General features: G+C 42.8%; 1 protein-coding gene across 15 annotated transcripts; it reads left to right on the forward strand.

The window, feature by feature from the left end:
- Nucleotides 1-10,954: 10,954 nt before the first annotated feature.
- Nucleotides 10,955-14,745, forward strand: LOC100304273 (SKP1-like protein 21). 15 transcript variants are annotated; one of them, XM_035966989.1, is made up of 10 exons: nucleotides 10,955-11,159; nucleotides 11,573-11,861; nucleotides 11,975-12,199; nucleotides 12,293-12,484; nucleotides 12,651-12,761; nucleotides 12,868-12,940; nucleotides 13,610-13,710; nucleotides 13,805-13,962; nucleotides 14,314-14,412; nucleotides 14,496-14,745. In XM_035966989.1, coding segments are annotated over exons 2-10 (996 nt in total). In that variant the 5' UTR covers nucleotides 10,955-11,159; nucleotides 11,573-11,825; the 3' UTR covers nucleotides 14,497-14,745. The 15 variants fall into 15 exon arrangements, 14 of the variants coding, with proteins under 14 accessions (XP_035822882.1, XP_035822883.1, XP_035822887.1 ...); XM_035966990.1 differs by having other exon boundaries at nucleotides 14,505-14,745; XM_035966994.1 differs by having other exon boundaries at nucleotides 11,573-11,766.
- The last annotated feature ends 45 nt before the right edge of the window (nucleotides 14,746-14,790 follow it).

Here is a 14,790-nt window from a genome sequence, read left to right on the forward strand (position 1 = left end):
GTTGGGGATCGGCGATGGGGTTGTGAGTCGCGATAGCTTTGGTCGTCGGTCAGTTTCCTCGGCGGGGAGTAGATCTCGAACTTCAACTTCGAGGGAATCAGAGCTTGATGAGCAACTAAGACAACAACAACAACAAGTTCAACATCTATCTCAACAAGTTCAGATGATGCAGGGAATGCTGATGCAGGTAATAATTTTATTAATCCGCTCAGAATCTGCCCATATTTTTTTATCTAAATCGCTCTGAGCCTTAGACAGCATAAAATCGGTCTGGTCAATTGTTGAGTGATTTCTGCATTTATTAGGAGGTTGTCACAGCCTGTGATATGAACATACCCTTAACTGCACAAGCACAACCACTTCAGATTCAGGATGTGATTAGTTGAATCTAGGCTAAGTGAGACAATGTCAATCCCTTAACATTAGCCAAGCAACCTGGGGGCAAATTCAAAGAATTAAAGAACATCGACACACTTGTCTAACGCCAAGCTGCCATGGGCTTTCTACAAGAAAGTTCTCAGCTGCTCTGGTTCCAGAATTAGTTGCACACACTGATCAGTTGCTCTGGTTCTCAGCTGCTCTGGTTCCAGAATTAGTTGAACATCATCTGCCTCAAACAGACTGTTGTAGTGTTTATTCAGGGCAGGCCATTGCCCGTGAATCTCTATCTCATGGCCAGTGCATGCGTGAATCCGGTTGGTACCCTTCAGTTCAGAAAAACTTCCCCACGGAGTGAATTGAAAGCAGCTGGTCGAGCGAGCCTTTCCAACTCCAAACAACAGTGAGCTACTTCCCCGGCCTTCTCCTCGTCTTGTCTCTGCCAGTGATCTGGGCAGCTGGTAGGAGTTTTCAAAAGAAAGAGAGGATATTTCGATCCTAGGAGAGGCCATAGGTTTTCTGAGGATAGCGAAGCATATTGCTGCGTGCATCTGAAATTTGAATGGTGCACCATAATTCCATAAACATGTAATTTTACAATACATAACTTGTGTAACTACAATATAATGGTCTCAGTATCTTAATCTACTTTAAAATATAATAAATTGCTTAATATATTAAATTATTAATCACATGTTAATAGCACTATTAAATCTGCTTTGCACCATGCGGACCTAGTATGCCACAATCGTAAATGAAATTCATCTCTGGTGAGCCAGTCTAGTGCTTGCATTTTGCATCTAGTGAGTCAGGTCCAAACTCTTTGCAGGCAACCAAAGCCTGGTTCTGGTATACACTGACAACCAAACATGCCCTTATTAACCTCTAAGGCAAGAACCTTAGTACCAATATTAACTTGAATGAATCTCATAAATGCAAGTTGCTATATAGGACTTTGTGGCTCATAGCGGACACAGGAACTTGCATGGGAGGAAGAAAATCACTTTGTTGCCAGTCTTAAGCTACTCTGCTCTTTTGGTTTCACAAGTACAGATCTGCAAAGTATCACGGTAATTTCCAATTGTAACCAGGCAACATTTTCACTTACAGGTCAGAAATTTATTTGACCTTAACCTTAGAGGGGCACAGCCTTTATCTCCACACTGCTTTCCATGCACAAACAAATGCAATGCCCAGTACGCTTTTGTACAAATCTCAGCATACCATGGTCCCTATCTCTGCAATGCCCAGTAAGGGCTTAAAATTGACCTGCCCGGATGTCTGCATCAATGCGATCTGCATTAAGTGTTCCTGGCAGCTCCCTAAAATCTTCGTTGAATATGGAGTATGCACTGCGTGGAGGGTAGAACAAGCAGAAAGTTCAAACTTTGAAGTCATATCCAGTTATATTGGGTACATATCCAGTTATATTGGGTTGCTTCACATACTGTTTGACACTAAAGAGCAAGCTTGCTCATCAAAAGAGTGGAAACCATACAGATGCACGCCCACATACAGATGCACGCCCACAGCTCGCAGTGTCCGTGGGTGTAGCCCTTCCCCTCCACGCCCAGGCACTCGTCGACGCATCTCTTGTTCTTCACGCAGTAGTTGTCCCACAGCCGGAAGCATTTCCACTGCGACAACTCTCTTGCTGCGCGACATGGAAACGAATCGATCGAGCTCGTAAAAACCAATCAGTTCAACCATGTGTTTCATTTCACTTTTTTCAGACATCATAGCTTCAGAGAGAAGATATATATATACCTGAACCTGATGACAAGGCCATCAGCATCTATGCATCAGTGAATTAGCTGATTTTTTGTGTTATGTGTAATCTAGGCTTTTCCTGTTTGCTTTCTTGATTAGCTGTTGTTTGTGTAATGTGTAATCGCAATTTCTGTCATCTGCTAGTTGCCTGCATCAGTGAATTGTGACTTCAGTTGGTAAAGCCTAACTCATGGTTCAGTTGGTAACTTGCTTGTGGCTTCTATGATGCATGTGCTAGATAAGATTACCATCCCATGTGTGAGTTTAAACTCTATATATACATTAGTTTAAAATAAAACTCAAGCTTATTGTATTTGCAGATGTATAGTGCTCAGATGGGATCTCCAATGGGACCCCAGTTCACCCGTCCGTCACAATCTGGACAGACCCCAAACACCAACGAAACACAGGTATAGTTTTGTAGTATATTTACTTTCATTTACAATTATAATCATGCATTGTTTTATTTGGTTATAGGGTTCTGAGACCGAACAAGGAAACCCACAGATGGACATTCAGTGGTCGATGCCTCCTAGAGGACAGATTCTTTCTCCTCCACAACCAGGTATGGGATATTGGCCACCACCACCATGGGGATATCCTACACATCCAATGGGGCCTTGGGGACGCCCCCCATGGCCAACACAGCCACTTCCGTCACCTGCGGTACGTTCCTGAATTTCAATGCTAGTTGATTTCCTCCTAATTAAATAAACTAAGTCTAGATTGGTTTTATCGTCTAGCTTTAGTCACTATCAAAGGGGGGCCATAGTGCACCATTTTCACCTACCTAGGCTAGTTCTCAATTCTCACCTACCTGAGCTCTTCTGAAATCAAACTACAGATTCAGTGTCTATGAACCTATTTAATTGAGATAGTGACTATGAACCTATCTGAAATCAAACTACAGATTCAGCAAAAAAGTGACTATCAAACTAGAAAATCAAATAAAGCAAATAGTTGGAATAATTTTCTGTTCCCAACAGTAACCAAATAGTGGGGGGCCAGAGGAAGAGCCAACGGCGTGTGTCTTCTTGTACCTCTCGATCATTTTGGTTTATGAGAATTTTGGTGTACATGTGATTTAATGCTTTCCTATATTTATTTAGAAAAGGACGCTATGTTTATCATGCTTTCCTATATCTTGGTGTACATGTGATTTAATGCCAGTTGTATATTTATGAGAATTTTGGTTTATTTTGTAGGATTCCGGCTCTCATCAAGTGACTCCTCCCCCTCACGCTGACTTTGCGGACAGATGTCTCAATTCTAGTGGTGGAGCTACGAACAACAATCCGATGTCCTGATCGAGAGCGATGGAGCTAATGTTTGAACTTGTGAACTAAAAATGAGAACTATGGATATGAACCTATGTATTTGGACTTGTGTGAATTTGTGAACTTATGTATTTGGACTTGTGTGAATTTGTGAACTTATGTATATTTGGACTTGTATGAATTTGTGATATGTATATATAACCCTGTGTTTGAAAATTGTATTGTATGTGATATTCTGTGTTGCATGTGTTATTATGTGTGTCTAATTTATCATTTCTGTATTTTTTATTTTTTTCTGGAAAAGAGTTAAGAACGTGGGTACCCACGTTCTTAACTTTAAGAACGTGGGTACCGTCGAACTTAATGGGCAGCCCGCGCCGACTCACGCAGGACACATAAGTTCGACGGCCACCTGTACCCACGTTCTTAAAGTTAAGAACGTCGGTGCCGTCGAACTTACGGGACACAATTCGACGGTCCCCGTCGAACTTAAAAACCCACGTTCTTAAAGTTAAGTTCGACGGTACCCACGTTCTTAACGTTAAGAACATGGGGGCCGTCGAACTTAATTCTTTAAGTTCGTCAAAAAATCGCCGTGGGCTATATTCGTCGGTAAACCCACGTTCTTACGTTAAGTTCGACGGCCTATTACATTAAGTTCGACGGTTTTTCACCCACGTTCTTTAACCAGTTTCTTGTAGTGAAGCCAATGCCATCCTTGATGCCAGGACGTCTCCCATTATAAAGCATACTACGAGCAAATTTAAATTTCTCATTTTCTAAGTTATGCTCGTCAATTTTAGCATCTAGTTTAGCTATATGATCATTTTGTTGCTTAATTAAAATCATGTGATCATGAATAGCATCAACATCAATATCTCTACATCTAGTACAAATAGTAATATGCTCAATGGTAGATGTAGAGGATTTGCAAGAATTAAGTTCAACAATCTTAGCACGAAGTATATCATTTTTATCTCTAAGATCGGCAATTGTAACTTTGCAAACATCAAAATCTTTAACCTTAGCAATCAAATTTTCATTCTCTACTTTAAGGCTAGCAAGAGAAATGTTTAATTCTTCAATCCTAGCAAGCAAATTATCATTGTTATCTCTAGGATTGGGAATTGAAACATCACAAACATGTGAATCAACCTTAGCATTTAAAATAGCATTTTCATTTCTAAGGTTATCAATCTTCTCACGGCAGGTGCTTAGCTCACTAGATAATTTTTCACATTTCTCAATTTCAAGAGCATAAGCCTTTTTAACCTTAACATGTTTTTTGTTTTCTTTAATTAGACAATCCTCTTGGGAATCCAAAAGGTCATCCTTTTCATGAATAGCACTAACCAATTCATTTAATTTTTCCTTTTGAGCTATGTTAAGGTTGGCAAAAAGGGAACGCAAATTATCCTCCTCATCACTAGCATTATCATCACTAGAAGATTCATATTTAGTGGAGGAGTTGGATTTAACCTTCTTCCGTTTGCCGTCCTTTGCCATGAGGCACTTGTGGCCGACGTTGGGGAAGAGGAGTCCCTTGGTGACGGCGATGTTGGCGGCGTCCTCGTCGTCGGAGGAGTCGCTTGAGCTTTCGTCGGAATCCCACTCCCGACAAATATGGGCATCGCCACCCTTCTTCTTATAGTACCTCTTCTTCTCCTTTCTTCTCCCCTTCTTGTCGTCGCCTCGGTCACTGTCACTAGATATGGGACATTTAGCAATAAAATGACCGGGCTTACCACATTTGTAGCAAACCTTCTTGGAGCGGGACTTGTAGTCCTTCCCCTTCCTTTGCTTGAGGATTTGGCGGAAGCTCTTGATGACGAGCGCCATTTCCTCATTGTCGAGCTTGGAGGTGTCTATTGGTTGTCGACTTGGTGTAGACTCCTCCTTCTTCTCCTCCGTTGCCTTGAATGCAACGGGTTGAGCTTCGGATGTGGTGGCATCATCAAGCTCGTTGATCTTCCTCGAGCCTTCGATCATGCACTCAAAACTTACAAAATTCCCGATAACTTCCTCGGGGGTCATTTTAGTATATCTAGGATTACCACGGATTAATTGAACTTGAGTAGGGTTAAGGAAAATAAAAGATCTTAGAATAACCTTAACCATCTCGTGGTCATCCCACTTTACGCTCCCGAGGTTGCGCACTTGATTCACCAATGTCTTGAGCCGGTTGTACATGTGTTGTGGCTCCTCCCCTTTGCGAAGCCGGAACCGACCGAGCTCTCCCTCGATCGTTTCCCGCTTGGTGATCTTGGTGAGCTCGTCTCCCTCGTGCGCGGTTTTGAGCACATCCCAAATCTCCTTGGCGCTCTTCAACCCTTGTACTTTGTTATACTCCTCTCTACTTAGAGAGGCGAGGAGTATTGTTGTTGCTTGAGAGTTGAAGTGCTCGATTTGGGCCACCTCATCCTCATCATAGTTCTCATCCCCTACGGATGGTACCTGCGCACCAAACTCAACAACATCCCATATGCTTTTGTGGAGCGAGGTTAGATGAAATCGCATTAAATCGCTCCACCTAGCGTAATCTTCACCATCAAAAGTTGGTGGTTTGCCTAATGGGACGGAAAGTAAAGGTGTATGTTTGGAAATGCGAGGGTAGCGTAGGGGGATCTTACTATACTTCTTGCGCTCTTGGCGCTTAGAAGTGACGGACGGCGCATCAGAGTCGGAGATAGACGTTGATGAAGTGTCGGTCTCGTAGTAGACCACCTTCCTCATCCTCTTGTGCTTGTCGCCTTTCCGATGCGGCTTGTGGGAAGAAGATTTTTCCCTTTTCTCTTTGTGATGCGAAGAGGAAGACTTTTTCTCCTTCCGTTTGGAGGAGTCCTTCTTCTTCTCCTTCCTCTTGGTGCGGGACTCTTCCGATGAAGTGCTCCCGTGGCTTGTAGTGGGCTTTTCGCCGGTCTCCATCTCCTTCTTGGCGTGATCTCCCGACATCACTTCGAGCGGTTAGGCTCTAATGAAGCACCGGGCTCTGATACCAATTGATAGTCGCCTAGAGGGGGGGTGAATAGGGCGAAATTGAAATTTACAAATATGAACACAACTACAAGCCGGGTTAGCGTTAGAAATATAAACGAGTCCGCGAGAGAGGGCGCAAAACAAATCGCAAGCGAATAATGAAGTGTGTGACACGCGGATTTGTTTTACCGAGGTTCGGTTCTTTCAAACCTACTCCCCGTTGAGGAGGCCACAAAGGCCGGGTCTCTTTCAACCCTTCCCTCTCTCAAACGGTCCCTCGGACCGAGTGAGCTTCTCTTCTCAAATCACTTGGGAATCAAATTTCCCGCAAGGGCCACCACACAATTGGTGCCTCTTGCCTCAATTACAATGTGAGTGTTTGATCACAAGAAAGAATCAAGAAAGAAGAAAGCAATCCAAGCGCAAGAGCTCGAAAGAACACAAGCAAATCACTCTCTTTAGTCACTAGGGTTTTGTGTGTGGAATTGGAGAGGATTTGATCTCTTTGGTGTGTCTAGAATTGAATGCTAGAGCTCTTGTAATAGTTGGGAAGTGGAAAGCTTGGATGCAATGAATGGTGGGGTGGTTGGGGTATTTATAGCCCCAACTACCAAAAGTGGTCGTTGGGAGGCTGTCTGCTCGATGGCGCACCGGACAGTCCGGTGCCCCCTGCCACGTCATCACTGCCGTTGGATTCTGACCGTTGGAGCTTCTGACTTGTGGGCCCGCCTGGGTGTCCGGTGCACACCGAACAGGTACTGTTTGCTGTCCGGTGTGCCAGTATGGGCGCGCCTGTCTTCTGCGCGCGCAGAGCGCGCATTGAATGCGCGGCAGAGAGCCGTTGGCGCGGAGATAGCCGTTGCTCCGGAGTCGCACCGGACAGTCCGGTGCACACCGGACAGTCCGGTGAATTATAGTGGACTAGCCGTTGGAGTTTCCCGAAGCAGACGAGTTCCTGAGGCCGACCTCCTTTGGCGCACCGGACACTGTCCGGTGTACACCGGACAGTCCGGTGAATTATAGCCGAGTCGCCTCTGGGAATTCCCGAAGGTGGCGAGTTTGAGTCTGAGTCCCCCTGGTGCACCGGACATGTCCGGTGGCACACCGGACAGTCCGGTGCGCCAGACCAAGGGCGCCTTCGGTTGCCCCTTTGCTCCTTTGTTGAATCCAAAACTTGGTCTTTTTATTGGCTGAGTGTGAACCTTTTACACCTGTATAATCTATACACTTGGGCAAACTAGTTAGTCCAAAGATTTGTGTTGGGCAATTCAACCACCAAAATTAATTAGGGACTAGGTGTAAGCCTAATTCCCTTTCAGTTATAGTGGTATTGATGCGGGTATATTTTACCCATGGGTAGACAGGTATGGGTAGTACCAACCCGTATCTACCCAACGGGTAGAGGTTTTTACCCATTAACATATCCGCGGGTAGAGAATCATCATGTACTCGCCTCCATATCGGGTAAAACCCATCGAGTATTCAGTTTTTGGGTACCCATTGCCATCTCTAACCCCAACAGAATGGGGTAGCCGAAAGAAGAAACATAACGCTAATGGACATGGTAAGGAGTATGCTAAGTTACTATAGCTTGCCATTAGGTACGTGGATGGAGGCCTTAAAAACTGTTATTCACATACTCAATAGATTCCTAAGTAAATTAGTACCCAAAACTCCATATGAGTTGTGGACTAGCAGAAAGCCCACGCTCAACTATGTCCACATATGGGGTTGTCCAACAGAAGCTAGAACATTTAATCCTGGATAGGGAAAGCTAGATGAGAGAACCACTAGCTTCCAATTTATTAGCTACCCTAAGAGATCAAATCGTCTTCAGATTCTATTATCCAGGCAGACAAACTAAGTTTGTAGAAAATATCCATGCTATATTTCGAGAAGATGACATAATCAAGAGTAGTAAGGTACTCATAGAAGTTGACCTTCAGGAAAAGAGGACATATGTCCTGATTCCGATGGTTGAAGAACCATACTTCTTGATGCCTATTGAGGTTCCACCAACAGCTGTACTAACTAGAAGTGAAACCCTACTGCAAATGTTGTATCACCTAGTACAACTCCTAAAGAGCAAGATGTTTCACCTTCTGTGCAGCCTAGCCCATCTAAGCCGGTTACACATGAGAGTTCATAAAATAGTGGCAGTATTGTACCAAGAGACACATCATTGTAGGAGCCCCAGAACATACTAGAACCAAATCTAAGAAGGTCTCAAAGGTCCAGACGATCTGTGATCCCTAATGACTATGAAGTTGATTCCAGTATAGACACAAAAAGTGATGAGATATATGTTAGGTAGTGTTTGGTTGAGGAGCCAAGTAGAACAGAGCCGTTCCATCCCTGATTCTAAGAACGGAGCCGCTATGTTCTGTGTTTGGTAAGCTAGAATGGAGCGGCTCTGTTTTTTGTTTGGTTGCAGAGTGAATTGGAACAGAGCGGCTCTGTTTTTTGTTTGGTTGCAGAGGGAGGCACGCGAGCTACTGCGCACGGATGGGAGGGCGAGCTATGGGAGCGGGCTGGGAACAGAGCGGCTCCGTCCTGTTGATTTTTTGGAGTGGGATGGTTCCGGATCTGAGGAGAATATTCTCTAATTGGAGCCACTCCGTTCTAGTTACTTTGTAACCAAACAACAACAAAACTAGGACAGGACAGCTCCGTTCTACTTGGCTCTTCAATCAAACACTACCTTAGTGAGGACATTGATGCAGAAGGTGATCCCACTACATATGAAGAAGCCATGAGAAGTGAAAATTCATCTAAATGGTTTTCAGCCATGGAAGCTGAATTAGAATCCATGAGAATGAACAAAGTTTGGGACTTAGAGGTTATTCCCAAAAGGATCCAAAACAGTAGGTTGTAAGTGGGTCTACAAAACCAAACGTGACTCCAAAGGGAACGTAGAAAGATACAATGATAGACTTATGGACAAAGGGTTCAGGCAGAGAGAAGGCATTTACTACAATGAAACCTTCTCACATGTCTCAACAAAAGATTCATTCAGGATCATTATGCCATTAGTGGCCCATTTTGATCTAGAACTCCTTTAGATGGATGTAAATACAACATTACTAAATAGAGAGTTAATAGAAAATATGTTCATAGCACAACCAAAAGGTTTTGTCGTGCAAGGAAAACAACACATGGGATGTCAGTTAAGGAGGCTCATTTATGGATTAAAGCAAGCCTTCAGATAGTGGTATCTCAAGTTTGATTAGACTATCACGAAGTTTGGTTTCGAGGAAAACAAGGAAGCAATTGCATTTATGCAAAGTTTAAGAAAGGAAAGTATATCTTCCTTATTCTATATGTCAATGGCATACTTTTTCGATGACTAGCAATTAGCTCTAGAGAAACATGGCCTAAGTCATTCGTGGACTATGTTATTTTTCCTAATTCCTACTTTTCTATACTTGGATTGAGCATGTATTGATGCATGGTGTGGTAATGTTGTGACCCTATAACATTTTTTATATTTACTTACTCAATTTATCTATTATTCTTGTAGAAAATCAGCAAAAATACGAAGGCTAGAACAAGAATATAGAGTTGTGTATACTTCACAATTCACATCAACCACCAACCTGGAGCGCCATATTTAGCCTTGGGCACAACCGGATGGTCTGGCCATGCGGCCCAGATGGTCCGTGGACCGTGGAATAGACCTAATAGTCCATGATTAGATTAACTTGGGCAAGAGTACTTATCTCGTGCGTGGTTATCCTAACATATCCATGATAATCTATTGGATCTTATCTAGGAACGGGTCCGGACATCCCCTATAAATATAAAGGGATACGACCAATTGAGTACCCTCGAACACAATTTAATTCTAATCGAACCAATCTATTTACCTTAGTTATCAGTCATGCCTTAGAGGTAGATGCAGCGTAGCATAGTTATAGCGTAGCTTTATTTGTAGTTTCTACCTATCAATCTTTACCTCTAATCGACTCTGTGTCATCTAGATGCATCTTGGGTGGCCTATCGACCCTAGGATCTTTCACCGACAAGGTCCCTCATAGGGGCGAGATCCAGGTTCTACAAGAACTCATCGCTATTTATGCGCACATCGTGGACGGTCCGATAACCTAGCACAGATCGTCTGACACCTCGTAGAGCCGAATCTAAGGTCTTGCACATCACGTGAAGGCCCCAGGGTTCGTTGCTATTTGGCTCTAAGTAGGTACCAACATAGAGGTGGAGTTCAAGACCACATTGTAGATAGTGTTATCTATCGCAGATAGTTACATAACATATCACTTCGATTTTCTCGCGCGAAATATTAAGGTTAATCAAGAAAACTCACACAAATCAATTATATTAAAAAAAGCTAGAGTCCATATGTAAGCCAAACATTTTTAGAACCCATCTTAACAATTTGCTAGAGTTAATTTATGGTGAAACTAAAATACGGAGTTTCTAAATAGAACCTAAACTTTAGTACGGTAACCAACACCTCAGTATTACTTTATTATTATTTTTCTTTATATTTTGTAAAGATAATAAAGAAGAACACGACCCGAGGCCCAATACCATGGCAAACGCGCAGCCCGCCAGGTTTGCGGCTCCAACGGGTGGGGTTGGCAGCTTGCAGCAGGCCCATGGCGCTATCAGCCGTTACGATTGGGTTGGACGTGCCCTTGCCGACCGAGCCTTTCGTTCTATCCTCGCCGCCGCCGTCGCCGTCGCCGCCGTCTCGTATCCCTCGGAGATTCTCCATTCCCGCCTCTCCGGCCGCCGCAGGTACGCCTGGCCCCAGGGCCAATCGTTTCCTCCCAACCTGCAGGTACCTCTCTATACGGATTACTCACTCGGTCCATCTGTAGCTGTATGCTGCAAGCCTGCCTTGTCTTCTTCCATCACCTCCAGCGGCCCAGCGTGCACGCAAACTCCCACCCACTGATGGCTGGCCCTACCGTCGCTGCCGCCCTACCTCGTCTCCTCCTACGGCGACGAGCACCCCCATACGCGCTGCCCTGTCTCCCCTTCCTGCTGTGCGAAATCTTGCGCCCAAAACCTAACTTCCTATTCGTATTCGGATCTGAATTCAAATTACAAGTGTATACCCCATTTTTCTTATTTTTTTGTCCCAATTTATGTAGCTGACAAAATCCCTTGACTTGTGCATCTTTTGCCTTGTTCTTTCTCTACTTTAGATTACCAAATACGGTGAACCGTGTGGTCCAGTGGAATTTTGCACCTCATTGTACTTTGAAGGCAAATAAAGCCATTCTCCAATCTGAAGGCGAAACAAGGAGTGCACATCTTTGTTGTAGAGGGCAAAGTTTGCTCAGCTGCTGCTGGACATTGGAGAGCGCAGTGGTGGTTGTACGCCTGAAAGGAATTCTTTGTAAATTTCCCCTATATCTGGTTCTGTTATCATCATTATTTTCCTTGCGTTAGACAATAATGTCGGAGAACGAATTAGCAGTAATAAAACCAGAGGTACATCTCCTGTTGCACTTCCTGTTAATTAGAGATTAAATGTTGCATTCTTATCTTGATTGCATCATTTGGGCCTAAATCAACTAATCAAGTTTATTGGTGAACTCTGACAGGCATTGAAAACTTATATTTGGCTTCAGTGCTTTGATGGCTCCATACAACAAGTGGAGGAAGAAGTTGCGATGTTCTGCCCTATGATATGTCTGGAAATAGTGAAAAATGGGACAGGATCATCTAAGAATCATGCTATAGTACTACCAGAAAGAGTTAGTCCGGCAAGTTTGAGTTTGATTCTTAATTATTGTCGCTTTCATCAGGTCCCTGGGCGCTCAAACAAGGTTTGCTGCACTTTATATTCATCTTCAAATTTTTGTTTGTTGAATCTACATTTGATTCAGCATATCTTAGCAGGTATTTCCTACATTTTGCAGGAGCGGAAGTCATTTGATGAAAAGTTTGTCCGGATAGACACAGAAAAACTCTGCAAGTTGGCTTCCGCAGCCCTTGGTCTGCAGTTAAGGCCACTAGTTGATCTTACTTGTGGAGCGCTTGCTCGAATCATTGGAGGAAAGACACCCGATGAAGTTAGAGATATTTTCCATTTACCAGATGACTTAACAGAGGTAAGGGTACCACTTATAGTTGTATATAGGAAAAAGTTCTCTTTATCTCCCTGAGTACAACTCCCCCACCTGGAGCTAAAAAAACAGATTTCATCAACACAAGCTCAGCTTGATAAAGTGGACCATTTCATTTTAGATGTTGATACATTTGATACTTATTTGTCAGGAAGAGAAACTAGAGCCACTAAAAAATGTAAATGATGATCCTACGATTCGATTATTGAACCGATTGTATGCAAAGAAGCGGAAAGAACTGCAGGAACGCCAGAAACTAAAGGTATTTTTCATTGATTTACTATGTGTTGTATTCAATGATATATCTGTACTTTGTCAAGCCTTTTGTTCTAGTTTTATGTTTGTTTCTGAGGTTCACTTTATTTCAGGATGTCCAAACACAAGAGCAAAAAGATGAGAGATCTTTGGATGAATTACTTTGTTTTATAAATGGACATGGAGGTTAGCGTTTTTATCGAATATTTGAAAATCTTGCCACAGAAGAACAACCAAAGTGTGTGGTGTTTGCCGTACAACATTAGGTGTCCTGCCCACTGCAGTCTCTACAAAATAATGTCTTACATCAAAATATAAATGTTACTGTAGTCTCTACAAAATATCAGTTTTTGGTGCTTATTCAGAAAGAAACTAAAATGACTTTCAAATGGCAAATTGCACACTTTTTATAAGCTATGTTGTTCTCACATTAGACCAGTTGATTAATATTGAACAATTAATACAGCAAAAAAAATGCCATGAACCAGCTACTATGTATGAACTTGATAAGTATTTTTAGCAGGCACTCAAGACTATTACAGTGGACTATTCGTGTGTCACAAGTTTTTTGTAGAACCAGCACTTATGATGGTATTTTTCCCATTGAAGCTAAAACTTTTTTTATTGGTAGACTGGTTGCTGGGATTGAAGGAAAAATTAACTAAGCGTGTTAGGAGCACGTGATTATTTTTGTTAAGTTGCTTCCTTCCCCTTCTGGTGTGTCGTACCCACCCACCAAAAACCCTGACCCCCTCCAAAAAAAGCTGCAGAAGCATGTGGCGCAACAAATCATTGCATGAGTTCATTATATTTTTTTATTAAAAAACTTCTGGGCTTCATGTAACCATTTCACAGATTCCAGAGGTGGGAAAGCGTCTAAGAATAAGAAAAGGAATAAAAGAAGGAAAGATCAAGTTAAGAATCCCACAAAAGCGGACTCTGAACCTGTAAATAAGGTGAGAGTTCAACTCAAATTATTTTTTCCTTTCTGGGGGTAACTTTTTAGAGAATGCTATGTTTCTTATATATATTTTTTCCTGGTGAGTTCAGGAGGGAGCTTCCTGTGTGGTTCCGTGCAAAGAAGATAGTAATAACCTCTCTAGGCATCCTTGCCAAAGTCCAAATTTGCAAGATGATGTTGAGTACCCCTTCGACAATGCTGACCTTGATGATGGACTTGATCCTGCAATGAGGGAAGAGCTTGATAGGTGAGGGCATTAGATGTCTTATAGGTTGATGCATGTAGGCTCTTCGCTGTGATACTGGCCTGTTTTTCAATTGAAAAAGGCCTGTTTTTGTATGCGACACAGCAAAATTTCTAATGTTTATATGCTGGCATTTTAATAAGTACAGGCTGATTTCTGGACGTAAAATCGATGAATTCTGTTACTTGCTTCCACTCTTCATTCAAGTTCTGCTTGAAACTTGTGGTTGCTGTCTGTTCCGTCGCTTGATCTCCAGGCTGTGTTTTTAGGATGCTATTAAACCACATTTACTGTTGAGATGCATGAAACAGTGCCCTGTTTTGTTATAACAACCGACTGTTGTTGACAATACAGAGAAGTGGCGGAATTTGAGATGAAGCTGAAATTAGCTTGGTCTGAAAGAATGGTTCTGGGACAGGATCAACCAATGGAATCGGATGTTGATACGCGGTGGTAATGGTTCTATGACAGCGGATTCTCTGTTAGTTTTTTTTTTCGCGTAGAATTTTCTTGATGAGGTCTTCTTTTGCTGTTAGAGTGGGCAGAAAACCTTAGCTGGAAGGAGTTTTGTTCGAGAGATACAGGATGACATTGCGAGGTGCAATAGTCATGTTCTGTGATTTGTATGTAACCCTGCTCTTCAAGAGAGTAGTGTCCAACCGTATGTTACCCCAAAAAAAGGGTGGAGTGACTGGAAACCGGAAGTTTTGAATCTATGTATGTTCATTAATTTTGACAGGAACTATCTTGTGAATGATTCAAAGGGAAAATGCTGTGTTGTTGGAAGTTGGGCGGAAACAATGAGTCCGTTGGTTTAATGGTGCTCCAATT

The sequence above is a fragment of the Zea mays genome, chromosome 4 (genome assembly GCF_902167145.1).
Source record: "Zea mays cultivar B73 chromosome 4, Zm-B73-REFERENCE-NAM-5.0, whole genome shotgun sequence".
NCBI classification, from domain to species: domain Eukaryota; kingdom Viridiplantae; phylum Streptophyta; class Magnoliopsida; order Poales; family Poaceae; genus Zea; species Zea mays.

What these genes read in the sequence shown, in the direction of transcription:
- LOC100304273 (XM_008679226.4), top strand. Translation starts at nt 11,826, where the DNA reads ATGTCGGAGAACGAATTAGCAGTAATAAAACCAGAG. An exon ending in AGGAACGCCAGAAACTAAAG is followed by an intron (nt 12,762 to 12,867) that starts GTATTTTTCATT and finishes ACTTTATTTCAG; the next exon opens with GATGTCCAAACACAAGAGCA. An exon ending in ACTCTGAACCTGTAAATAAG is followed by an intron (nt 13,711 to 13,804) that starts GTGAGAGTTCAA and finishes TGGTGAGTTCAG; the next exon opens with GAGGGAGCTTCCTGTGTGGT.